This window comes from Taeniopygia guttata, chromosome 2 (genome assembly GCF_048771995.1).
Source record: "Taeniopygia guttata chromosome 2, bTaeGut7.mat, whole genome shotgun sequence".
Lineage (NCBI taxonomy): Eukaryota > Metazoa > Chordata > Aves > Passeriformes > Estrildidae > Taeniopygia > Taeniopygia guttata.
The window spans coordinates 24,860,019-24,887,463 of NC_133026.1; the positions used below are offsets into that span (position 1 = coordinate 24,860,019).

The following is a 27,445-nucleotide window of genomic DNA, read 5'->3' on the forward strand; positions in this document are numbered from 1 at the left end:
CCGGCCCGGCCCGGCCCGGCCCCGGGCCCGCCCCGGCCAGTCCCGGCCCGTCCCGTCCCGGCCCCGGGCCCGCCCCGGCCCGGCCCGTCCCGTCCTGCTCCCGGACCCGCCCCGGCCCGGCCTGTCCCGGCCCGCCCCCGGGACCACCCCGCCCTGGCCCGGCCCGTCCCGTCCTGCTCCTGGGCCCGTCCCGGCCCGACCCCGGGCCCGCCCCGGCCTGTCCCGGCCCGCCGCCGGGCCCGTCCCGCCGGAGCGCGGCAGGGGCAGGCAGCGCCGCCGCGGGCTCCGCGCGACGGCTCCCCGGGAAAGGCAGGTCCACCAGCTTCCAGCTCCGTCATCAAAAATGTGTGGCTGGACAAAAATACGTGTGTCAGACCAAGCCTGCGGGATGTGGATTGTTCAGGTGCTCCGTGTACCCCTATGCTGGAATGCACATGCTAATATGTGTGCACTCATACCAGAGTTTCCCCCCCAAATGGTGTTACTTCCACAGCCACCCTCCCCCCAGTATCTTCCTCCTCTGTGCAGGTGAAGGGCTGCAGAACCCATCTCAGAGCTCCAGGGTTTCTTCATTCAGCAATCTGCTTTTGCATCATCTTTAGTGTTGGCCTCTCTGTGCTTTCTGCTTTTTGGAGGAACACACTTGGTTAATGACCTCCCTCAGCAGTTATTTTCCCCTTCCATGCACAGTGAATGTCCTCATGTGCACACGTTCCTTTGCACTTTTCTGAACATCCAAGCAATCATTTGAAAGGGCTTTTCTGCTCTTCTTACCCTTGCCCTTGAGGCCAAACCGATGCTCCACGCTTAGTAGTACTTCAAGTAAAGTGTGTCAGAGAAGAGGAGGGATTCTAAAATATATTTTCCCCTCAGTTTTGGAATACTTCCTTTCTCTTTTTTGGTCCTTGATTACTTTGAAATTATAGATAGATTAGGTTTTTTGGGATGAATGCATGGGGTTGTTGTGACCCAAGTGTAGGATCTGGCACTTGGCCCTTGTGGAACCTCAGCATTGGCCTCAACCCATGGATCCAGCCTGTTCAGATCCCACTGCAGAGCCTTCCTACCCTCCAGCAGATCAACACACCCACACAGCTTGGTGTTGGCTCAGACTTGCTAGATCTCCACACCCAGATAAATATATTAAACAGGACTAGTGCAAATAGTGATCCCCAGGGAGCACCACTCATGACTGGCCATCAGCTGGATTTAGCTCCATGCACCACCACTCTCTGGGTCCAGCCATCCAAACAGCTTTTTCACTCAGTGGAAGTGTACCGATCCAAACCATGAGCAGTTTCTCCAGGAGAATTCTGTGTGAAATGATATCAAAGGATTTATAAAGTCTGGGTAGACACACCCAGAGCCTTTCCCTCATCCACTAGGCAGGTCACTCCATCATAGGAGGAGACAGGTTGGTCAAGCAAGATCTGCCTTTCACAAGCCCATGCTGGCTGAGCCTGATCCCCTGCTTATCCTGCACATTCCATTTGATGGCACTCAGGTTGATCTGCTCCATCATCTTCCCTGGCACTGAAGTCAGGCTGACAGGACTGCATTGCAATACTGCAGTTGTGCAAGCCTCCCCACCTTGTTTCCGTGATGGCAACTGTACTATAGTTTTCCTGCTGCATAATGAATTCCTGCTCCTCCTGTTTATGCCCATTCTGCATGCCCTGGCGCAGATGCACTTCATTTGGGCTGCTGTTCCCACTGCCTTCTTGGGGGTAGAAGCCCTGAGTCTTGCATGAGCATTCACACACTTGTGTGGTTTCTACCACCTAAATGAAACCTGCATCTTTGCTGCTTGTAGATCTCCATCCATCTCCATCCCCCTGCCACTGAGGCAGCAGACTAAAGGAGCATGTTAGCACATCCATCAAACATTGATGTACTGCCTCTAGACTTGTCTCTGTCTAGACTGGTTTTATCCCCTTCCCCTTTCAAATCTAGTTTAAAGCTCTTCCAGTGAGCCCTTCTAATTGGGCAAAGATCTCTGAGATCAGGCAGAACCCATCTCTCACAAACAGACTTGCTGTCATGCAGATTGACATCTGATAAAAAAACTCCAGATTCTTCTGGTTTCTTGTCTCAGGTTTCACATCAAGACCACTTTCCAAGCATAGTATTTTTCATTAATTTATTTACACTGCAGTTTAATTTGCAAAAGCACATACTGCTTACTGTCCAGAACTCAAATTTGAGAAAAGATGGGAGCAATTAATCTGATAAAATGTCAATATCTGCAGGGGAGATGAAAACATCAGAACTGGTCATAAGATTGCAAGGGTGGCCATCCTGTGTCAGATCAAGGGTTCAGCTCAACAGCTAACAAGGACAGTAAGCCTTTGGAAGAGGGCTTAGGAAGAGTAAGGAAATGGGGGGAAGTTGGATAAATTGCCCAAGTTTTTTTGCTAGCTCTGAATTATTTTTTGCACAGTATGATGAGCTTTACCATTTTAGTTACTCCTAACAGAGTTATTATTCAAGACTTTCCTGTCATTTCCTTGAAGTGAGCTGTGCTTTTACCACCCTTCTGGCTGATGTCAAGCCACCTAGGCAACCTTTATGGTCATGGCAGGAAAACAGTAATTTTGAGGTAGCAATTCATACAAAAGGTGCCTAAAATAGCTCAAGAAATCCTTCCTAGGAAGTGGACATTTCTCTGCATTCATTGGAAAGGAGCCTACAGTGGCTAATTCAAGCTCAGAAATCTGCTCTGTAGATGCCTGAAGGTAGATGGAATGAATCTCCCTTGAAGTCTCTGCTTATCAAGTCACCCTTGACTGAAGGAAGACTCTTGCCTCCTCAGCAGATCCCAGCCAGCCTGGGGTCTGCCCACGGGCACTGTCACATCCACTCTGGCTTTCCCTCACCAGCACCCCCCAGCTGGCCAAGAGGCTGCAAGAATGCTGGAAAACTCTTGATTGCTTTTCGGTCTCTTGCAAATCCCTCTGTGATCTTTGCTTTGGGGCACTCAGGAGAGACCTGGGGGTGGCCTCCTGCCACACAGCATAAGGACTAAAAGCAGGAATGAGCTGTGTGCACGGAATCAGCTGGAGAGGGTATGTACCAAGCCTGGTAGTGGAGCAAGTGAGCAGAGAAGGGAGACGAGAAAAGTCTTACGCTAATTTAGTAATTTAGACTCCTGTACAGTCAGTGAAAGAAAAGAAGCCCTCAGTAAACAAGTCCAAGGGTGGATTTATTCCATCTGGGAAAGCAGGCATAAAGTAGGACAAGTAGCAGACTGTAGATGCCTAGGCTTCCTCTCTCCCTGACTCTCCCAACTGATGGAAATGAGACTGCTTACTGAAAAAATAAAAGGGAGCTTTTAAATTACTGAAGGTAAAGGGAAATTTTTCTACTAAAAATTTTAGAAGTCTTAAGTCTTTTACTTGTAAAAGATAAGCTCTTTACATGTGCCTCTCTATCTTCCATCATCATCTTTTTTAAGAGGTAAGACACAGAAGCTATATAAACACAGATTTGGATTTCACAATTATTTCAAAATGCATCATTCTTGAGTCATTAATGAAACACAACATGTTTTGCCAAACAAACTTTTAAAAAGCCAAAACTCTTTTTATCCAGATTTTACTCTCTCCTATAGTGATGCTAATCTGAAGTAAATCCACTATCTGCATTGCCAAAGTATTTATAATGAATTTACACTAAAGATTAAAGGTCAGAATAAGATTCTAGAGCACTTTTGGGGGTCTTATCTGACTAAATGCAAAAGTCTGCAATGCAGATGTGATAATGTTAAGTGATCCTTCAGTTCATGGAGGCATTGAGGGCCCCAAACTCTGGAGGGCACTGAGGGCAAATCTGATTGACAGCTCTTGAGGAGTCAGGCAGTGCTCGGTGACCCCGAGCTGCTCTACAAATACTGAATGACATTCAGAAGAGGGCATGTGGGTGTGAAGATAAAGAAGATGTTGCTATAGTTTAACAGTAGACACAAGCAGATGTCAACACAGTGTGGAAAGGTTCAAAGGGAGTTTAGTGAGATCTTAAACTTAACTCACTGGTTTTGCTGAATTCAGATCTTAAAACTGGATTAAAGTAAAGGCACATCCATTAGATTGCTGCTGACATGCAGGTGCTGAACTAGCTTCAAGTAAAAATAAAAACTGGCAGGCAAGAAAGCTGTGCAGAAACTAAGCAGAAATCACAAGCAAAGCCTGTGGTTTGCCAACTGAAAAATGATGGAAAAAGCTTCTAAAGCTGCAGTTTGTGGAAATGACAAGATTCCCTACAAATGCTGTGGCACTTTAACCCTGTTAGCTGATCAAAGAGAAATTGCAGATGGCCTGCTCAAATATCTCAGCAATTTCTTACACCTTGCATTCTTTAGTCCTGCTTTAGTTGAAAGCCATTTCTCAGCTCCCCATTAAAAAATCAAGAGCAGAGTTTCCTACAGCATCTGGACCATTGCCACAGAGCAAGGCAAAGTCCCTACTCACATCCTACTGCTGCGCATAAATAGAGTGTCACCAATCAATTAGAAAGTAGGAGTTCATTACTATCACCTAATAAAGAGATTGGTATCTCAAAGCATTCAAGAAGACAGGTACATAGTACCTTTTGCAATGAAAAAGGTAAAAACACTCCTGCAGTGACACCAAGGTATATTGATTTTCTCAACTGCTGGGAAAAATACCTGTCACAATTGACATCAGCCGATTTGTTGGTGAGGGTGTTGAAAAGGCTTTTGCAGAAATAGTCTGACTTTTAGCCCTGTCCTGATTCAAAGTGAGCAAAAGTCTCTACCTGGCCTTTGCAGAGCTGGGTGAAGATCCCAGCACTGCCAGGCATTTGCATAAATTTGGGTATCCAAATAAGTTTCTGAGTACATTTTGGTTCTTTCATGATGATGTAAGGTAATGAAAAGGTTTAGTGATGACAAGATGTCAGAACATGTCACTGTCAGAAACAGCCTCAAGCAAGGCTATGTCCTAGCCCAGCTCTTGTTTACTGCCTTTATGCAGCAGTTTTTGTTGCTGCATCTGGAAACAGTGGTAAATCAAGCTGCTTTAATTATTTCATAGGTGGCAGAATTGCTAAACTGGAGAGATGCCAGGCAAAATCGAAAGTCAGAGAGGTCCTCTCAGGCAATCTGCCCTTTGTGCTGACAGGGTGCTGGGTGTGCAGGATAGTACTGGTGGTTTTTCACTGCACTGCCACAGTTTAGCCCTGTCACAAGCATAAAGAAAATAATGCTGGGGTTTTTTTCAGCCAGAAGCATGCTGAGCCAGTAGTGTGCCTTGGCAGTACAATCCTTCAGTCTTGCAGGTGACATTCTGCTATCATGGCAGCAGAACACTGTGACTAATAATTCAGCTGAGGAAGAGGGCCATGTGGCTTTTGAAAGATTAAAGCTGTGTATAAAAGCAAGGAGGTTCCTGACTTCAAAGACAAGTAAAGGAGAGCATATTCCTGTCATTATCACTCCTCTGTACAGTAGGACTCTCAGGCAATACACAATTTCTCTGACTCTCAACCCACTCTATGTGCACTACTTTCGTGCACTTGCAAATAAAAAACCCAAAAAGTCAATGTCCTGAATGCTGAGATTTGATCCATTGTCAAATATTAACCACTGCCAAAGACCCTTGCAGTCTTAGGTACACTGGTGTGAGCATTGGTGCATATATCACATATATGTGTTGCATATAATTGTGTTTTGGGGCAGAAAGTGAAATGCAGTCTGATATAACCATATAAAGATATAATTCATGTGGAATCATAAGCTATTTAACTTTTAAGCATAAACTATGAGCAACTAATGTGAAAAAGACAGTAGGACTTAATCCAACATGTACTGAAATCCTTGAGAGCTGCTACATCGTAGTCTCTTCTCTGTAAACATGTGCCAAAGAGCAAAGAACGTGACCTTGGTAGCACCAGAGCCTTTGTAGCATCCAAAAACAACATCCTCCACCCCCGCCTTCTTCACTCTGCTTTTGTGGAGGAGGTGTCACATGAGTGGCCAAGAGAGAAGGCACCCATGGGATGTTGCAAGCACTGTCAGATGTAGACATCTATCTCACTCTCAACCTAATGCTGCTCAAGTGCAGGTTGTACACGAATCTCATTAGGTTCTGATGTACCTTCTAGAAGAAGGTAGACTGTCTTTTCTGCCTAATATCATCACAACGAAAACAAAGTGGAGCTAGAGAGTACACAGTAAGAGTACACAGCACAGAGTATTGTACACTTGACACCCAGAAACGCTGTATTTCTCCTCATCTCCTTGGAATACCCTTGGTCACTGCCTCCAGCAGCCCTCCAGCAGGTAAACAGCTTGAGCATGTGGTATCAAAGCCACTAGAATTTGGCTGACAACAGTTTTTAGGAGACGCTGCACATATTTTTTCGCTGGATCATCTTTTGTTCTAACATGAGCAGAAATTTGAAATTTAAAAGCAAACAGCTGATTTCTTTGTATGATAAGACAGCAGCAGTGATTGTATTTTAAACCCTTGATTAGCAACTTTGAGAGAAGCTTGGCATTTCTGATTGAAGTGTGTAAGTACACATAGTGTTCCTATTTTTGACCACATTAATTTGACTTATAAATACCAGCATCATGAAAAGAAATAAAGCCATGTACCTTCACCTTTCAGTAATCCTACATACAGTGGTCAGAAGGCTGTAGAGCACTTCAGTACCACCTGTTAAAACATTCTTGTGATCTACTACTAAGGTCTTACCTCAATATATATACATTCTGATTTTTTTAAATTCTACATCCATATAAGTGGGTTTGGTGGTTGGGTTTGGGATTTTTTCCCATTAGCAGCTTCAAAACTTGTTGAATTCATGTTTTCTTGTAACACAGTGGCCCAAGTCTCCAATTCAATAAAATTACACATAGTTGGAACTTTCAGCACTTTCCTTTAAAGCCTAGGTGGGGCTTCAACTGTTGTGTAGTGTCTTCACTGGCACACCTAAGTGCTGTGCAAAGCTCAGAAGAAAATACAGACAGATGAGTCTGCTGGCCCCAGGCTGGCCTAGGGGCTTCTCTGCACAGCAGGTCAGATGAAGCCATGGAACTTGAGCTCCACCAGAGAGCACATAAAGGAAGACCTATTAACCCTGACATCCTTAGCTGGACACACACCACTGCCTCTGGCTTGCAGATTCCTCTAAGTTTTGTGCCAAGAGTCTATTTTCCCTCTGCATCCTAAAATGCCTAAAGTCTCTTGTGTTTCATGGAGCTGGTTCAGACACTGGTCTCCAATTCCTACACTTTTCCTTCCCCTAGGAGTACACTGGACTCTTTTGGGTGCAGATGCCACTACATTGCCAACACAGCACCATGGATGTCTCCCAAGGTGTTGGTCACAAGCAACCTTTGGGTGTTGGGAGGGAATGGTTTGGGCAAGCAGTTAATTACTGGCAGCCACAGCCCTCCTTCCACCCCTCACCTGTACTGGGGATCGCAGGCATCAATGGCCAAACTGGAGCAAACCCAAATATTTAGACCTCTTCATCCTGGGGTAGTTTTCTCTCTTTGAGCCACTCTGCTTTGGATATCAAACAAATTGGGGAGATTTGTCTTTTAGTGGGTCACTTTAAGTAAGAGCAGAATATCCTTAGAAGGAAAAGTTGGTTTTTTTTCCCTAAAGCAAATTCTCTGATTTCTTCTGTGGACTCTCCTCCAGGAATCAGGCATATCTGTATGATGACCAGATCTTTCAGCGCACTTTCCATTGACTCAGAGGTGAGAAATTAGATGGAGTAAGAGAAAAAAAAAAGTAGTTTGCTGATAGCACAACAGGTTTTGTATTACAATTTGATTTCACTGTTAAGTAAGCAAAAATTTTAATTAATAAAAGAAAAACAGTAATGTTCTATTTCTGCATATTTGAAAGCAGTTTCTAACATTACCATGGCACATACTACCTTATTTACTAATTAACTTCTATTTATGCATGCTATTACTAAACATGTTCTAAAAAATCAACTCACATTTAAATAATGATTAAATTACTGCCTTTGACAAATATCTATACTTTACTACTAAAAATATTCTCCTACAGAGTGTTATTTGTAGCCCTTTTTTATTACGCTTACTTTACAACCAGATTTATAGCACTAGTTATATTTGGTTTACTTTACAATTAATATTTCTGGAGTAAGTCTGATCTGGTTTTGATTTCCATTTTCAGACAAGGGAAATTGCACCCAACAAGTGTTTCTACAGACTCTTGCAAGAGGCAATGTGACAAACTCAAGACTCCGATATTTATGCTGTAGGTATCAATTTTTGGGCAAAAGAGGAAAAATATTTTCTTGTCTGAGCTGAGCACTGGCATACTGTAAGAGTCATATAATCTTCCAAACTATCTCACTCTGGCTTGTGTCTGTCTTTGAATAGTTTAATTTGCTTTCCTGTGCCTACCAAGACAAGAAGTCTTGAGAAAGTTGGTGGCAAAAGTGAGTAACTACATCCCTTCTCTACATTTATCCTTGCTTCAGAAATGTTCTTGTGCCTCTCCCCACATTAAAAAAAAAATCATCCACCAGCCTTAGGTGGAGAGGATACAGCAATGTGCAGGCTCTTTAGCCTATTCTTCTCTTGGAGAAGTTATATATGTCGACCAGGAATAAAAGCACCGCTCTAAGTTACCATTTCTCAGAAGGAAGTACATTATTGACAAGATTTGTGCTGCAACAGAATGATAAGTGGGTTTATTTTTTTTTAAGGTTTAATTATAAAGAATCTTCTTGAAATATCTTGAAATTGAAGAGTTTTCTCCAAGTGTTTTTCAGTTTTAGATGCAATTCACCAGATCTTTGACATGACTATATTGATACTAAATGGTGTCAGACTCCTGGGGCTTTTGATATCTCAGAACTTCTTATATTAGTTCTGAGTAATCTGTTGACGACAAAGGAAGCCCACAGTGCACAGCACTGTATTTTCATGTTTCTGACATGATGATTTAAAAGGGAGAGCCAAGTGGCAATCTTTATTTTAAACCTAGTTAAGATGATTTAATTGAGAATATGGTTGGAAAAGGACAGACTATAAAAAGAATAAAAAATGAGTTAAATGAGGACTTGGCCTAGAGAATCCAGGAGGAAAAAAAAATAAAACAAAGCAAAAAGAAAGCCTACATCCAATGCCTAGACAGAGCTACTGAGAAAGTTGTGATTGGTCACTATGGCAACAGATTTTTAAATGGAAATAAAATGCTTTTAATACTGCAGGCACATTTTTCTATACAGATCTAGTAAATTAACTCAGACTTCTTAAAGTGAACATAATTTTACAATACATATTCTACATAATGTTGAAAACAGCAGAACACAGAAAATCAAAATATAAATAGCTGTAAGATGTTGATGTTTTTACCATATTACTGGTTCAGTCATTCAGAGGCTTAGGAGGTAAATAGTAACATTACTTATTTTCTTTCCTCAGGGAACATTTTAATAACTGGTGTAAATCAAGGCAACTGTAAGCTTAAATTAGAAATATTTTATTTTCTTGGCTTTTATACTAATGGTCTTGGGGTGGTGAATAAACATATTAGGCTCCATTCCACAATGTAAGAGTTTGTTCATATACTTTCCACTCCACACTGATGGAGATAATTCAGTTCTCATCCCCTTTGCTCCACATCCCACACAACAGCATCAAAGCCAAGCCAGCCTTGCAACATTCATGCACATTTTGGATGTCTGTCAACCAGAGCTGGAATTCCTGCAGTTGGAGCAGGATTTATCCTGTCCACTATCAACAAAACCAGCATCTAAGAGGATGTGCATAACCTGTTTTAGACTAACACAGCTATATTGTCACTTCTGCATCTTCAAACTGGATCAGTTTTGCTCAGGGAAGATAGAGGTCAGTACCCCGAATGAGCACAATTAACAGCTTACATTGCTTAGAAATGTAGCAAGCAGCCACCGTGTACGAGTGACTGATTTATCAGCAATGGTTGGGAAGAACAGGCAGCAGCAGAGATTGCAAACATTAATCAAAAACACTGGCACAACCCCGTGGGCATAGGACGATTACGAAGCCACATCAGACCTGCGCTGTCCCTGCCTCTCTGCTGCCTCCAGCCGTGTTTCTGATGCACTGCTTGATTTGTAATACCTCCTCTTCCCTCTCCACGCATTTGCCCTTTCGGCAGATTCTTCCATACGCTTTATTTCAGCATTGCTTCAAATTCAGTCCTTCAGAGCAGGAATAGTAAGATTCCCAGGCCAGCAAAGAGCTGGCTCTTTGGTGTCTGTTTAAAGAACAGCAGTACTGCTTCTGCTGAAAAAGTTTATCTTTTCATGCATCAGCATTTTGATCCAAGAAAACTGGCATTATAGAGCAGTTTCAGAAGTGGAGATCCTTTCACACTTTGGCTGTTTGCCTGGCCTAAAACTCCTGTCATTTTATTCAATATATATTTAATATCAAGGAAATAATTTAATATATAGGAACCATCTCATAAACACCATCTCAGCTCTACACAAGTCTCACTTTGACAGGCAAGGTGAAAGTTGTTGGGAAGAGCCTGATGAAAGTCTCTCATCTTCAGCCAGCTGCTGCCATCGTTCAGCCCCAGCACGGAGCCCAGCCAAGCAGCAGCAGCCCCACATCAGAGTGAGTAGGGAAGATGCAGCTGCCTGCAAGGCACTTTCTATGGCAGTGAATTATTTTTGGCCTGAAGGAATATTTTTCTTTAAAGAACTGTTTTCCATAGGCTTCGTTGAAACCATAGTCCATGCCTCACTGCATCAGAAGGAAAGAAGAGGTGAAAATTCACATTCATACTTTAGTTGCATAGTCCTACTGTTTCACATACATACTCAGACATCAAACCGCAAAAAACATGAGAAGAATTTTCCACTAAGCATAGATAGGCAAGACTTGTCTTCTCCATGTCTGGCCACTTGATTTTAAATTCTGTGTACATGCTTCGTGTTTACAACACGCCCTTTGAATCAAAGGGAACCTTCAAGCATTCTGGCTTGGCATCTGTGGTGTTTCTTTTAATGGTTTTATAGAACAAGGGCATTTTGCACATAATTTTTATAGGACAATAAACTAATAATTATCTTAGTAGTAATTTTTGGAGGTCTATTCCTTAATGCAAAATACCCTAAAAATAACAGCTAACACTCCAATATCAATAGCTAATCCAACCCTGAGCTTCTGAACATGCTAATAAACACTGATAGCAGGAACTGGAACAATGTGCAGGAATAAAGGAAATGGATCTCTGGGGCTGAAGATGGAAAGAGCAGGCATAAAAGACAAAACAAAATCTGTGGAAGGATTTGCTAAGCTTTCACCACAAAAACAAGAACCTCCATGAGAACAAAATTCTGGATTGTTACCATCAACTTCTGATTTTGTAACATGTGTGTACCTTAAGGCTTAAACATGTCACTTGCTCCGTATTTCTAAAAGACTTTTGCTTTACTAAAAACAAAGCTACAAGGCCCAACTCTCCTAGGAACATAGGTTCCCAGTTCCTAGGAACTGTACTTCACTGACTTGGGAAGTTTATGTCTAAATGCCTTTCAGGGTCTGAGACTGTTTCCATCCCTTACAAATGTTAACAAAAGTGAAATAGTATAACAAAGAACAAGTGGAGGATTCAAAACCAATGATACTAAGAAGGTTTCAGGTTAACCAGTTACAGGAATGAATTTAAAGAGATGATTTTTCTCAAAAGATGATTTATAGCTGAGCACATCGAGAAGATAGTTTACACCTGGCAGAGCTAAAGAGCTTTTTTCCTAACAAGAAATTAAGTAAGAAGCATGGGGATGATTTATGTAATCCTCATGCTCAGAGTTGGCATCCTGGAAAAAGAAAATCAGATAAAATATAATGATGACAAAGGCTGGCAGAAAGATGGGCAGCAGTGAAAAAAAATCAATATTAATATTAGCAAATAAATGTGTTAAATGAATAAGAGAGCTGGGCTTAATCCAGTTTGGGAACAGAGAGTTGACAAGAAATAAGGGATACACTTGGCAACACAAGGGATATACAAGGTAATGTTGCCCACGGAGTGAGCAGCAGTGGGGCAGACTTGGTCAGATGCTGCAGATGCTGTGAGGGCCAGGGCAAAGTGAGGGGCTGGGATCACTACTGCAACAGTATTTCTACAAGCATGAGCTGTTCAGGAGAGATCAAAGTGCGGGATTAACTCAAGGATCAGTTTTTTTACTTCAGGCCCACAGATCCAACATTCAGTACATTTCCCTCCTTAGTATGTAAGGCATCAGAGCAGAGCAGACTGATCCACAGGGAGGTGTGCTCCTGCTGTTGGAGCAGCCCTGGTTAGCTGGCACCACCCTCCCTGGCCAGGTGCGCTGGGACACTGCTGCAGGGCAGGTCCTTCTGGAGCTGGGAGAGGAGAACCTTTGTGACCCCTCCTGCGGGGGTGACCCTGGATCTACTGCTGCTCTCCTCACCCCATGGTGCTGTCACAGGAACAGGGTTGCTACAGAACAGGCTGGCTGGCCGGGGACTGCCAGGATGTTCACCACCGCAACCCACGGCTCTGCTTGCATCACCACCATCCTTTTGGAGCATTTCTCCTTCTGCTGTCTTCCTTCCTGCCCCAGCATAGAGTTCAGGATGTTGATTTTCACCTCCAAATTCTGTTCAAGCTGTTCCCAGCACTGCTGTGAGTTATGTGGCTGCCAATAGAATACTGCTGTACATCAGCAAGTGCCAGTGAAGGGGCGCTGGCTCCTCAGGAATCACAGTCTGCCAGTAGGTCTTTTCTCACTCTCCGCTTAAACGTGCCTTTGTCTTCTCATGAGCAGTCCCAGATCTGATTTTCATTCATATTCCTGTGCCACCCATCATCCTCCTCATAACACCACCCCAATGGTGCTCAAGAACCCACCTCCAGGCAGCTATCCCCTGCTCAGCTCAGCTGCTTGGTGCCCCACCTGATAAAGGACATGACCCACTGAAAGTAGTGGAAATACTTCCCTTGATTTCAGCGGACTTTAGCATAAGCCTGTGATAATGCTGATGGAGAGGGTCCCCAGCAACCCAAATAAAGCCAGGGACAGTGGTCCCATCACCTGAAGTGAGAAGCAGACTGCACCTCAAGAGGTCGTCTGCTGTTCTCTTGTTTGCTGTGTAACCTTCACACCTGCTTCTTATGACCTGATATGCCACTTTAGAGGGGCAGATCCAGCCTGTCCCCTGAGGTGCATGTTTCCTGTGCTGTGTGGCACTGCACGGAGCAGAAGGAAGGCTTGATGGCAGGAGCTGTTTCCCTGGAAAAAATGTGCCTTCTCATTAGCTCTGTAATTTAGACAATTGATCCTAAATGTGGAAACCATGGGTTTTTTACTGGATACAGTATGTGAATGCACAGCACCCATGACAGTGGCATCTAGTCTAATTTACAAATATTGTAAATACTGTAAGTGCCATTTATATTAATCAACGAATGAGCTTTTGTTTCACAGTACAATGTTCAGAATATTTGGCAGACCTACAGATTGGATTACTTATTTTGACTTTCAAAATCAAACTGCCACCTTGTGGTACAGTGAGGGAGAAGCTTGCAGGAAATCATAAAGAAAACAAAAATACAGATGTATAGTAAAAACTGGTCCCTTTTGTTTCTCCCATGTATTACAGTATTTCTGTATTCTTAAATATGTTTTGACTATATTCAGGCAAATTAACAAAAAATATTTATGTCATTTTTTAAAAAATACTATCTAACTTTTTGGGATTGTTTGTCAATTCAAAACATAGAAACATTTCCTTATTCTTGTGTGTAATTGCACAAAAACCACACATATGAGTAGATCTTTTTCAAGATTAGACCCAAACACTGCTTACAGGAAAACATTAACTACTAAGGCCGTGTAGGTATCTATATAGGCAATAAACATAGCTATAATTGCTTCATTTCTCTCTTTTAAACTTAATGATAAGAAATTTTTCTGTGAGAGTCAGAGCAGGGCCACACAAATTGCTGAAGGTGAGCAAATTGTAATCTGGTCTGAAGTGCTATTCCTTCCTTGCATGCTCTTGGACCATGACAAATGTAAGGTAATTTTAATCAGCTTTCTCCTTCATTGTGGGCCAAGCCAGCACAAATTACTTCACCTTGCTTGTCAACCAAGAGCAAGCACGATGGATCAGCAGATGTGCAGTAATCTGTTACAGCAACGTGCTTGTGCATATCAGCCTTTGAGCAGCAGAGAGGCATAGAGATGTCCCAGCACAAGTCTTTCAGCCAGATTGAACATCCTTATGTCATATAATACCATTTATGAAAGATAGATAAAAAGCTAATCAACTCCAAATTGAAAGTGTAGCTGAGGTGGACAATTGATTGCAGCCACATATCAGTGCTTTGTGCATCCACAACTTTCCAGGAATATAGTGGTTTAAAAATAAAAATGCAGGTAACAAGAAAACTGTAAGACCTGCAGTTCACATTCTGTTCCTCTCCTCATACCAGAGAAGCATCAACACTTTTTTAAAGCCTGAAGTCATCCACTACTGAAAGGAACAAAGTAAGTGGGAGGGAATGTAAATGTATGAACAGCCTAATGCTGACTCAGCTCTTAAGCTAAAAAGACACAAATGAACTGCCTGGGACCTATAGCACCAGGGCAAGCCATTTTCCTTCACCTTGTGTCTATTACAATGTACATTACCTGGGGGAATTAGTTTTTGTAAAGCATTTTTCATTCAAAACTACATAGGTGTTGTAAGAAGGAACTTACAAATATTAACTGCTGTCTGGTACCACCTTTGCTGAGCACAGGCTGGAGGAGAGAGTTGGTGAGTAGTCCCATGGACAGGGGTCCTGCAGGTGCTGATGGGGCTGCTGGAGGAATCTGACCTGTGGAAACCCTTCAAGCAGAGAAGCTACTCTGACTTCCACTATCACCTGGTTCACATTAGCCCATCAGCCCACTTGGCAGCCAAACTCACAGGAAGGAGAAAGATGATTTCTTTATAATGACGGTTGTGGTGGTGTCTGCTTTGCTTTGTGGTGGGCAATTTAAATCAAGGGTAAATGGTGTTCTTCTAGGTATGATCTCATTCAGCAGCCCAAGTGGGTGCAGGTGTGAGCCACTTCTAAGCAATGCATGGCAGCAGCACATGCTAGCTTCATGTGGGTTCTTATCCTCTAACTGCTGTCAGTACAGGGATGGGGGCTGGCAAAGACTGCAGGAAAAAGCAGGGAGAGGGCAGTGTTTAGTGGGTGACGGGCTTATGAGAGAGAAATTCTGAAAGGTGAGCAGGGGAAGAAGAAGAACCTATGGACCTATTCAGCCTCCTGTGCTTGCAGATGAGTTAATTCACACACAAACTCCCTACAGCGTATGAGATCCCTCACCCCCTAACATGGCTGTACAGCCCTGCAGCCCCTTTGTCCCAGCATTTCTCCTTCCAAGGAGCATTGCTTGTTGCCCCTGAACTCAGCACCAGCAAGCAGAATGCTGTCCTGGAGAAGAGTGGGTTACCTCTCACATGAAGAGTGCCCTGGAGAATTTTTAGATTTTTTTTTTTTTTTTCCTGAATTGCACTAGTTAAAAGGCATCTGTTGGCAGAGCACCTCATCCCATTGCAGCCAATAAATCAGCCATGGCAAGTATGAAAGGAAGTGTGGGTGCTTCTCCAGCTGAGAAATAACACCCAGGACTAGTTCCTTTAATATAAGCATATGGGCAGCACCAGAAGGTAATCAGTGGTTAATGAAGTTTAATGTGTATGAAGCCCATGGAGGTAAATCTTATTTTGTTTTAATTGCTAGTGTGTCTGTCCTCACTTTCATCAAAAGAGCGTGGTGATATCTAAGAGTGGCATTTCGATGCCTGAAATGCTCCTCATATAAATAGAACAAGCAGATCAGCATGACTGAGTGATAAAATTACCTTCTGGTCTTCAGAAACTTCAGCATGCAACTGTGCTATAGGGACCTCAGTGTGCCCCTTTTTACAGCACCAACAGATACTTTTGGAAATGGATTTGGAGGAGACATACAAAGAGGGAGAGAACACAGAGGGGAAAATTACACGAGCTGCAGCTGCAAAGTTGGTGAAAAAAGCTTTTCTTGAAGCCCTGAAGTCCAATAACTTTGAAAAGCTGGAAGAGCTCTTGAGCCAAAAGAAAATAGACGTGGACACAGTGTTTGAAGTGGAAGATGAAAACCTGATTCTGGCATCCTACAAACAAGGTAAATGTGGCAGCATCACCAGACAGGAAGTAGAGGGTTTTGAGTGATTTTCAAAGAACTGTGGCCGTTTATCTCTTCAGAAGCTGCAGCATAAGCTGATCCACAGGCAGTACTGTCTCAGCAGGCTCACATGGTCAGGGCCACTGTAGTAGGGGACCTTATCAGCTGTGTGGGCTTGGTGAAGGACAGGCAGAGCCCAGCCTGAGCCTCTGTGCTGCAGCTGCAGGAGACTCCAGAAACAGGAGTCCTTTGCCATTTCCTCTCAGAGAACTGTAAAGCCCAGAATAGACACATGCAGGTGTATAAATGGGGTGTATACATTTCTTGCATGAACCCATTCACATGTACAGACTATTTAGAAACATAAAGTATCTGGTCTTCCATTTTTAATGGAAGTAAAGTTGATTCTCCCTAGCTGAGGGGAACTACAGAAATCCTATGAACCTTGGATGTTGCTGGATGAGAGAAGGTTTATTTTTCCAAATGACAGAAAGTGAAGATGTGGTAGTTTATCAAAACAGAAAAATAATCTGGAAAAAAATAACCAGAACAATCAACACAACATCTCTTTTGGACTGTAGAAAACCATTTCCCAGCCAGACACTCAAATAGCTTCCAAAACCTTCCAATTTAAAGCAATAAACCAAGTTTGCTCTTTGCTAAAATCAACATACTTCATGACCTACTTGCTAACAGACACTTCCTGTGTATTTAGAAAGCAGTAGCAATCAGTCTCTGCCACAAGTTAATCATATGTGAAGATAAACACCTCCAGTAGCAGCAGCACAGCAAATGCACTTTCTCTTCTGTGGCAAAAAGAAAGGACTATCTCACCTCTTCTCTTTTTCTGTGTTTACTCCTTATTTAATGATTAGTTCCTGCTCTTTTGATTTTTTAAGGGCAAGGATGGTGCAGTCATGACGTACTTCCCTTGGGGACAGTGTATGAACTAAGCCACACAGTGCTGAATTTATCTTAAAATACACTTTCTGTCCACAGCAGGCCAAAACACAATCTAGTTGTGGTTTGAGACAACAGGATTAATGAATAGATTTTTAATCACTGATCATTTGACTAGAATCATTAACTAGTCTCTTTTGAAGAATTCTCTTTGTTTTCCAAAAAGTAGAGAGAGGAAAATGTACTTTTATGGCCTAAATCTTATGGCTTATTGAATACAATTTTGTATTCACTTTGTCTGAAAGGCAGGAAGCACCTCCATCAACTCTTATGTTAATTTTACTTTTGTTCTGAATGATAGATAATTGTGATATGAAAGGGGGATTTCCTTGAGGATGAAGAGGAGAGAAAAATTCACTACCCCACAATTCTGACAGTCTGAGCTTTGCCATAGCCCTTAGTGATGAAGTGGAAAAGAGATGTCATGGGTGACAGGGTGACTTTTCTTCTTCTCTTTCAAAGAGGCTGACAACTTTCAAAGATGCTGATTTTGCTTGTACCTTTATGTTCTTTATTTTGCTTGTACCTTTATGTTCTTTATGGCTTCTTTATGATACTAGCCAAACAAACAGGTAAGCTGAATGAGGTCTCCCATGGAGCCCACATCTGCTTCCTGCTCAGGGTCTGTCCCTGTCCCTCTGAGCTCAGAGATCTCAGCAGGTTTGGGCAGAGGACATGGGAGATGCTCCCTGGGAATGTCTGAGCCCAACTCACCTGCAAGTAGCACAGGCAACAGAAATATGTTGTGTGCTCAGGCAGGAAAATTGTGGCTATAAAAAGCAAGAACTTGGCTTTTAAGTGTCACTTTCCTGCTGTTAGTGTATGGCTAATATCTGGCCATAAATGGGAGACCCAGCCCCATGTGGGATAAGCCTGAAGTGTATCACAGTTCACTGGTAACAAGAGGGAACACTGCACATGCAGTTGGATAGGGAGGGGATTTAAGAAGCTTGCTCTGCTATTTGCAGAGACTCTGTGCTATAGCCCACCTTCTCTGTGCCTGCTTTAGGGGATATGATGAGGAGGTTGCCCTAACAGAGCTGCCAGTGTAACCTGCACAGTCAGCAGGTTGAGTGTCCTCAGAGGAGGCTGTCACCCTGCTCGGGCACTCCGGGGCCTCAGGGCTGCTGCTCCTGCCATTTACAGTGTGGGTTCCTTGAGGACTGGGTTTGGTAGTCCCAAAAATTTGGTCCTGGAGTAGATGACATGGTCTGCAGTTTCTTGCCCATATCTGAAAATATACTTGTAATTTATCTAGGAGTGAAGAAAAATTTTAATCGATTTCTCCTTGCTGCCAGCAGTTTGTTTCCTTCCTGCTTGTACCTCATGAATACTGTAAAAAAAATGTATATATATGACATTAATGTTGAGAAACTGCATAAAATCAGAGACTAAAATGGAAGATTTTAATTAATCTGATCTCACTATACATGTCTAATATTTTTTTCTGTGTTTTTTACATGATAATAGATTTCAGCCAGGCAGTTGTCCATGGAGAAATAGATAAATCAAACTCAGAGAATTTTATAGTCACAATCTAGCTAAGATGCAGGTTTTGTATATATATTAAAAAAAAATTAGACCTCTCTTGCCCTTTTGCACATTATGATGATGCTTAACTTTTCTAAACAAGTGATTATAGTAATCACTTCTGAGGCTGTATCTGTGCAGTCATTAAGCATATAGCCCTACTCTGCAAACAAGTATTTATGTGTTATTTGGCCTTACACCTGTTTGTAAATAAAAAAGGAAAAAAATCATTGTGACATTTTCTGAGAAAAATGCAAATATTTTGCAGCCAAATTTCATGCTAAAGTGTCACTGCTTCTGTTTGTCTCTTCAGCATAATTTACATCAGCATCCAATCTCCTCATTCTGTGCTCCTCAGGGCAGTAGCTGGAGAGTGTTGCCAGGGGTCATCTATGTGTAATCCATCCCTGGAGGTCTGAATCCAGCCGCTGACATGCAAGATCTGCCATCTCCCACACACAAACAGTGGGATGAGCTGTCTGTTGAGTCACTGTCCTAAGTAAATGCTGTCGTTTTATTCCAATGCCACCTTTGTTCAGCTATTGGCAGGCTAGAGATCCCACTTCTTCCACATTCCCCCACATAGAGAAAAAAAGCTTCTCTAAGCTTTTTTTTTTTGTCATTTTGTTTGACCTATACCAGTCACAAAAAAGTCTAATAGCTTCTTTCAGAGTACAACTACATGGGAATTGTCTCTCCAAAAGGCAGGCTATTCAGCACACATAGTAACAGTGCTTAATGAAAACGAAGTTGCACTTGAGAGAACTTTGTGTGCACTATGCTGGTGAAATTACAGTAAATTACATTTAAACTCCAACCCTTTCTTCCCCTTCAATTATTCTCATTAGGTGGATAGTCCTAAGAAAAGTCTTTGCCAAGGCTGGTAACACTTTCTCACTTTGTACAGGGTACTGGCTTCCCAGCTACAAATTAAAAATATCCTGGGCAACTGGACTTCATCTAGCTGTCATGTATGGGCACCTGGAGAGTCTTTTGGTCCTCCTCAATCACAAGGCTACAATCAACTGCCGGCCCAATGGTAAAGCTGCAATCCACATAGCCTGTGAAATGGCAAATGTTGAGTGTCTCAAGATCCTATGCAACCACGGAGCTAAGCTGAACTGCTTTTCAATGAGCGGGCAGGCGCCCTTGCACTTCTGTACCACACGAACCTCCATGCCTTGTGCCCAGCAGCTGCTCTGGAGAGGTAAGGTGAAGCTCTGGAGCATCTCTCATGGCATGGGCAAAGATGGTGGGCATGGTCTGGGATTTCTCTTAGGAGGCAATTTCTCAATGTAGATGTGTATTTATCCTTTCCATCCACAGGTGACTCATGTCTTCATCTCAGGCTCCTTGTCCTCATCTCTTTGATCAGAGGAATTTTCTCCCATTCTGTTTCCTCACCTCATCCATCTTTCCCTTTCCCTAGCCGCTGGAAACACTCCAAGATTGTTTCCCATTTCAGTGCCTCCTGTCCACTGCCCAATCAGTCCATCGGCAGCAGAGCTCCTCTGAATCAGGGAGTTCTGTTTCTTGGAGGATTTTTCCATCTTTTTCATCTAGGTTTACTATTTTCACATGAAAGGGCACCCCTCATCTTCTTTCTTTTTCACATTTCCTGGACCTGAGTAAAGTTTTTCCAACCATTTGTTTTTTGAGATCTGGCCTTGGAAATTTGGATGCAGTTTTCCTTACCATCTTTTCATTTGTCGTGGATGCAGCCAAACTCATGCCTGGTGGAATAAAAGGGTATTATATAATATTTTTGTTTTCCCAAAGTAAGGTACATTATGCTGCTGCTCATCTGCAACAAATGAGGCTACGAATAGATGTAATTATTCCATAAATATATTTGTCACACACTATTTCCTGAACAGAAGAGTACTGACACAGGACACAGTAAAAGAAACACAGTTCAAGTCTTTAGTTACAGAGAGATTCCCCTATTTCTCACACTGTGCCATGGCAATACAAATGATTTTGGGTTGCTTTTGTTACATGTGTTGTTATTGAAAACTTTTCCTGAGATGCAGAGCCCAAGTGCAAAGTCCATGCTTTGTGGGCAAGGCAATTTGCAGTCATAAATGAATAACAACATTGCTTTTCTTCTGCTGGAAAGATACATATAATTTTGTTTGGTAGAAAGGAAAATAAATGCTGCCAGTTGTATCAAACAGTCCTGACAGCAGGAGCTGAATTTGCTAGCATAGAAAAGCTGAAAAGTCAAATGTACTCTTGTGAAACGCAGCATAGGATGAATGCAAGTGAAAGGATGTATTCTGCAGGCTTTCTCCACCCACCCATCAACAGCATAATAATACTTTAAAAGCCACCCTTCCTCCCAAAACACTGTTCAAACTCTGATTTCTGTATGAGCTGAATGCTGAGACTCCAAATAGAAGGGGAAAGGTCTGGAGCAAACCCTGTCAGGCGCGCACATTCACAGAGCAGCACCCCGCCAAGAGCTGAAGCCAGTTAATATCCCCGCCTCAAAGCTTCCACGGTGCGTCTTTCACCTTCCATCTCCACTCCGTGGTGTCCCTTGGGATCCATCCAGCTCACCGCAGTTTACGCCCCTCTGGCTGAGGCGACAGTGCAAGCAGCGCTGACCCCATGTTCGGCTGCCACCTCCAGACTCGGGCTGCCGTTTCGGGGCCGCGGAGCGCGGCTGGCGCTCGGCACGGCCCGGCGCGGCCCGGCGCGGCCCGGCGCGGCCCGGCGCGGCTCGGCACGGCTCGGCACGGCTCGGCGCCGGGTTTGCCCGCGCGGGGGCGGCCGCTGCCCGCAGGGGGCGCTGCTGCTCGGGCCGCGGCCCCGGCCTGCGGCGCCCCGGGGGCGGGAGCGGGCCCACGGCCGCCCCGCCCGCCGCCCTGGCTGTGGGCTCTGCAGCCGCCCTGGCTGTGGGCCCCGCGGCGTCATCCGCGGAGACTCGCGTTAAGAGGTGCGGCAGTGAGTGTTTTCAGTGTACAGAGCAGAGCTGTTCAGAGTGGGAATAATGCTCTCCTTTCTCCAGCAGTTCTCCATTTATAGGAAATGGAGAACTGCTGCTCTGAAATAGAATGTTCAGATAAGGTCTTCCTTATCTGCGCATATCACATCTGAAGCTGGATCCAAGAACCTTAAGTTTCTAAGGAGCTTCCCTGGAGACTTAACTAATGCAGGGTCCATGCTATTTGCATTTACACATGTGCCTTTCTTTCACCCTGACCTTTTCCTCAGGAGGAAGGGCCCATCCAGAGATGGCCAAACGAGTGTTCCATTGCCTTCATTTTCCCCCATCATCTTTCTTCGGCAGGAGCAAATGTGAACATAAGGACAAACAACAAAGACGAGGAGACTCCTCTGCACGTCGTTGCGCGTTTGGGTGTCCCAGAGCTCGTGGCCTTTTACGTGGAACAGGGAGCACAGGTAGATGCTCTCAATGGCTACATGGAGACTCCCCTGGCCTGTGCAGCCTACTGGGCCCTTCACTATAAGGATCAGATATACAGCCAGGACCACCACCTCATCTGTCGGATGCTTCTCGACTATAAAGCTGAAGTGAATGCTCGTGATGAGGATTTCAAATCACCGCTCCACAAAGCTGCCTGGAACTGTGATCACGTCCTGCTGCACATGCTGCTGGAGGCAGGAGCAGAAGCAAACATCATGGATGTCAATGGCTGTGCACCCTTACAGTATATCATAAAAGTGACATCTGTGCGGCCAGCTGCTCAGCCAGACATCTGCTACCAGCTGCTACTGAATCATGGAGCAGCTAGGATATACCCTCTGCAATTCCACAAGGTTAAGGATGTCTTTGTACAGTAGGGGTATGGAGAGGGGTGGTGTCTTGAACAGGAATGGGACTAGAGATCCAAACTCTCTGGATTTGCTGGAGTCCTGTCAGTCTGAGCCCAGAATGCCCAAAACATTGTGAAATGACCAACTGTAAGAGTGGTATCATTTAACTGAAGTGAAATTACTGTTGTCTGTACCAGAAACAGATCTAATTTTTGCTCTTAACCAACCTGAAATGCCAAACCCTAAATGCTGGTTGCAGCCTAATTTTTCAGAGCAGATTCACTTTCTCATTCAGAGAATCCACATCCCTTTGTCAAACCTGGCTTCATACAGGTTTAAATGGGCTATATGAAATGCGTATTTCGTGGTCTCCACCAAAGATTAGAGATGAGACCACTTGATTCAGTTTGTCACATCTGACATTTAAAAACCTATTCAAATCTATTCAAAATTAAATGCATCTCAATAAAGCTTTGGATTATTCCCAGGAAATGTGAGAATTAAGGAGAAGAGCTGGGCCTAGGATCAAAGCTGATGACCAAAAAAAGAAAAAAAAAAAAAAGGAAGAAGTATTTCAAGATCCCTCCTGAAAAGTTTTTAAACACCTGCAAAGCCCAAGATGCTGACAGAAGTACCTATATAACAACACAGAGTGTTGTTATATCAGACAACTAAGTAAGCTTGCTGAAGTCAGGACTTATACTCTCTCATCCAGTACCCTATGCAACAGTTTGCAGTTCCCTGACTGTATACGTAAACTTTTAACAAGCCAAGCAACCAGAAGCCTTTGAGTAAAATGTCAAAATTTTAATTGTGCCCTCTTGAGCCCAGGATGAGCAGGCTCTGTCTGTAGCAGAACAATGCTTAGTCTCCTAGAGGGTATTTGAGGGCAAGGTGTGAAGTCTCCTCTTCCTGCATCTTATTGCATGAAGTGGGTCTCTCTTTCAAACCATCATTTACCTATTTGTAAAAATATAGGATATTTATCCCAAAGGGATGTTCTCCAGTTTTGTTTGTGAAACCTGGAGACTGCGTGAGACAAAATTGGGTGAATGCAGTATTATCCCCTGCATATGAGTGACAATAGACTGAGTTTTTTCCCTGTTGAGCTACAATTACTGGGCAGAACAGTTGTGTTGGGACCCTTGGTCATGTTTTAAATTTTTCTTTAACAATGCGATTTAGATTCATATGATGGGACTTTTTTCTGTTCCTGAGCTGCATGGCTTTGCCTGGTGTTGAGTCACTCAACTCAGCTATGAACAAGCTATCTCTAGATTTAGGTGATAAAGCCCACCCTATCTAGACTGTTGTGGAGATCTAAGCCAGCATTTCTGTATAGTCTTAAACTGGGGTGAGCCTGGGGTTTCTTGCTGTGCTTGCACAGAGTGGTGTGGAGGGGCCTTGTGTCTTTTGCATCTCCAGCATTATCCTCTCGTAATTGTTTGGCTGTGCCTGTCCCAGTTTGCTGTTGTGCAGTGCCGAGCACCCAGGCTAGCCCTGGCTTCCTGCTGGCACTCATGTTCTCCGTGCATCCTGCCTGCAGGTGCTGCAAGCCTGTCATTCCCACCCCAGAGCTGTGGAGGTAGTTGTCAACTCCTATGAACACATCAAATCGACATCTAAGTGGAAAGCAGCCATACCTGAGGATGTCTTGGAGGTAAGCTCTCAATGAGTTATATATGAGTAAAATCCAGGCTTATTATTTGCATAACCCATACCAAACCATTAGAAAGAACACTTTTGAAAGAGAAGAACATCTCAGAGGATGGGGACTTCCCCACTTAATATCTCTCATTTGACAAAAGCATATCACTCATTGGTATTTTAATTGCAATGTTATCCTTTGGAGCACCCCTGTAATTGGTACAGCAGGAACTCAGCTGTCCCTGTACTCAGCCAGTGAAAAGATTCTGGCTGTGATTGGTGTTCCTTCAGATTTTTCAATATGTATATTTATATTTAAGTCAGCAAATATTTTTAAAGTGCCATATTTCATGAGTATGACTATATACCTCTAGGTTCTGTTGCATGGGTCAGATTTCTGTGAACAGGATGAGTTAGCTGCAAATGCAAGGGAGAATTTAGATGAAAAGTAAGAGATTAAAGAGGAAAACATGGTCAAAAGGCAAAACTGTGGGACAAATGACATGCTTTGACATAGTTATCCCTTTAATTAAAAAATCCTTACTCCAAATATTCTGGTTGCCCTAAAACACACTTCACTTGTGGTTTATTTCACAGCGGCACCAGGATTTCTATGACTCCTTGTTCACTGTGTGCAGCAATTCACCACGGTCACTGATGCACTTATGCAGATGTGCTATTCGGGCAGTATTGTCAGAAAGGTGCCATCGAGAAGTCCCCTTGCTCTCCATCCCGCTGTCCATGAAGAAGTACTTGCTGCTGGAACCAGAAGGAATCATCTACTGAGACACACAGAGCAGGCACTGGCATCTCCCTTCCCGGATCCATACGCCTCTGTGGGGTGCCAGAGATCCAGGCACAATCCTGACACAGCCCTGTGCGTGTGTCCATTGGCTGGCCAGCCTGCAAGCTGGGCTGGCATTTACTGGCTCTCCTCTTTCACTGCACTGAGAAACCACAGCTGCAGGATGCAGTTTGCACTGGGGAGGCAGAGCTGGAAAATCCTCCGCTCCAAACGCCCAGGACACACACTGCTTTGTTCAGCCAAGCTTAAACAATGCTGCTGCTTCCTTCAGTGCTTATACCACTGCCTGCTAGACAGCATTAGATTAAATCTGAGCAACCTTTGATATTGTTTCACTATGATTTACTTCAGCTGTCATTTGGGGAGTAAAAGAAAGGATAACGTCAAAAAATAAGTCACAGAAATGATTTCCCAGAATGAAATAGGCAAACTGCTTTGGTTTGTGACCACAGACAGGTCTTCAGTAGTTTCTGTGTTTTCCTGTGCACTGACTCTCAATTCAATGTTAGTTCACTGTTCACTACCTGTCTGATTCTTATAAAGTTTTGTCATAAAGATCCTTTTTAATTGTAAGAATTTTTTCTTTTATCAACCATACTATGCAAATAAGATAGAAGCATGCAGCTCTGAATTTTTTTTGTGTTGATACTCAAGCCTGGGTAGCTTTGAGCTCATACTATCTCTGTTTCTGCTCTCACTGTGACCAATGATAAACTAATATCCCGGTGTAAAGAAAGGCAGGTAAAAAAACTTTCCCCCAAAACCTGCATAGCTGTACTTGTACCCATCCATAGTATCTCTCAGAATGATGCTGGATGTGATCTGGGAAGCATATGACCCTTCTCTTCATTGACTATAAAATGAACCTAGCCTGCTAGCATGTACTGTTCACCTCATTTTTGGTAGCTAGGTGCAGGTGAGAGGAATCCCACATTAACCAAAAGATGTTTCCAATGTAAAGATGTGTTGTCTGTGCTGTTACAGACCTGCCAGCCCCCCTGATTTGCCGTTCCTGTGCTTTTGGACCTGCTAGCACTTGTTTCCTTTACTTCCAAACAAGCTACTTTCTCCAGTCCAGGACAATGAAATGCAGAGCAGTGGCAGTTCATACAGCAAGTATCCCACAGCAAGACCAAGTATGTGATCTGACCTACAGGTAAACCCTAATTTTCTTCCCTTTTTAGTTTGATGCAACCCATCTGGGCTGTTCCACTTGTTTTTAGATTCTGACAATTCTGGGCTTTGTGAAAAGAGAGGTAAGCCAGGCCCACCACTGGGAGCCAGTAACTCCTGACTTCTCATTGCATCGCTGACTGTGAAGCTGTCAGTCCCAATTGTTATTGTTATCTCTTTGCAAGACAGCCCACAGCACACTAGGCTCTTCCCAGACAAACCAGAGCAGCCAAGCTGTTCAAGTGTCTCTATGTCTCACACAATGGCAACAACAGCATTTGAAGAAATGTGCAGATTGTTTAGTGTTACAAATCCCTTTGCTTTCCTCTCAGTTTTCATTAATTAAAGCTTGTGCATTGTGTACAAGAATCCAGTTCACGACTCTGTTTATATTTAACTAGACAGCAATGAAGATTGCTATTTAACAGTTTCCCATTCCAATAAGGAATTTGAAAATGAACAGAGATCATGACTAAATGTTTTCTTATGTGAATAAAGTTGTAATATAGGTCCCTGTAATTCACTAAGCCAATGAAAGATTTCCATACAGTTGCAGAGATGTCTCTATCAGAGAGAATAATCAGCATCTGAGACAGGTTTTCTATAGAAAAATCTGCTTGAGACACTTCCTGGTCAACGGGATCCACCGGATTCTGCACTGAAGAAAAAGAGTGAATTTGGAAAGATGAAAAAGCATAGGTTATTTAAGCCCACTGCTTTTCTAGGTGATGCATCTCTAAGTCAGGCATGAGGAAGATTTGCCAACTGGTCAAGTCAAGAAATATTTGTTGCTTTCTGAACAGTCTGACAATGGGGCAAGCTGGGCAGTCCAGAAGAGACAGATGGAGGTAGTTGATATTATTGGAAACGCATCCTCACACTGGCTCCTTCTGAAATTCTGCATCTGGAAAAGGGAGGTTTAAGGCAGAACAATAACAGTGTTTTCTGACCTGTCGTAGCCAGGACACTCTTGCTGAGAGAGAAGAATAAAGGCTGTCACCAGTGTTCCTAAATTCCCTCTGATCCTCTCCCTCTGTTAATGCTTAATTTTTATTCTGTGGGCACCCAGGCTCACTTCCAGGCTTTGTACCAAGCAGGTGCCAGATTATAGCCATTGTGGTATCTGACAGGGAGCACAGTGGGATCAGGCTGATTATAGTCATAGGAATTTGCAAGCTATTAAAAACACTAGAGAACATCAGTATCACAGAAAAAAGACCCGAATTATGCACTTTAATTGATTTTGTTGTTGAAGTTAGAAAGACCGAGAGTAAGCAAACCTTAGTATTTGTTCCTTTTCAGCACTTTTTCCCTCTATTTCTGTACTCTATTCCCATGCACTGGATGG

At 43.3% G+C, this 27,445-nt stretch overlaps 1 protein-coding gene and 1 long non-coding RNA gene across 2 annotated transcripts; one reads left to right on the forward strand and one right to left on the reverse strand.

The window, feature by feature from the left end:
* Window positions 1–15,570: 15,570 nt before the first annotated feature.
* ASB4 (ankyrin repeat and SOCS box containing 4) lies at window positions 15,571–26,466 on the forward strand. The gene is made up of 5 exons (XM_002195138.6): window positions 15,571–16,199; window positions 19,597–19,896; window positions 21,985–22,475; window positions 24,019–24,132; window positions 24,717–26,466. The coding sequence occupies exons 1-5, from the start codon at window positions 15,986–15,988 to the stop codon at window positions 24,903–24,905; spliced, it is 1,308 nt and encodes a 435-aa protein (XP_002195174.4). The 5' UTR covers window positions 15,571–15,985; the 3' UTR covers window positions 24,906–26,466.
* Window positions 16,652–21,460, reverse strand: LOC140682611 (uncharacterized). The gene is made up of 2 exons (XR_012054509.1): window positions 21,206–21,460; window positions 16,652–20,422 (listed from the first exon to the last, which is right to left on the reverse strand). It is a non-coding gene; the product is annotated as an uncharacterized lncRNA (long non-coding RNA).
* Window positions 26,467–27,445: the final 979 nt, after the last annotated feature.

Bases quoted from the DNA above. Each gene is read 5' to 3' on its own strand.
- ASB4 (XM_002195138.6), top strand. From the start codon at position 15,986: ATGGATTTGGAGGAGACATACAAAGAGGGAGAGAACACAGAGGGGAAA. The intron at 16,200-19,596 runs GTAAATGTGGCA...CACTTTGTACAG, and splicing joins TCTGGCATCCTACAAACAAG to GGTACTGGCTTCCCAGCTAC. The intron at 19,897-21,984 runs GTAAGGTGAAGC...TTTCTTCGGCAG, and splicing joins CCAGCAGCTGCTCTGGAGAG to GAGCAAATGTGAACATAAGG.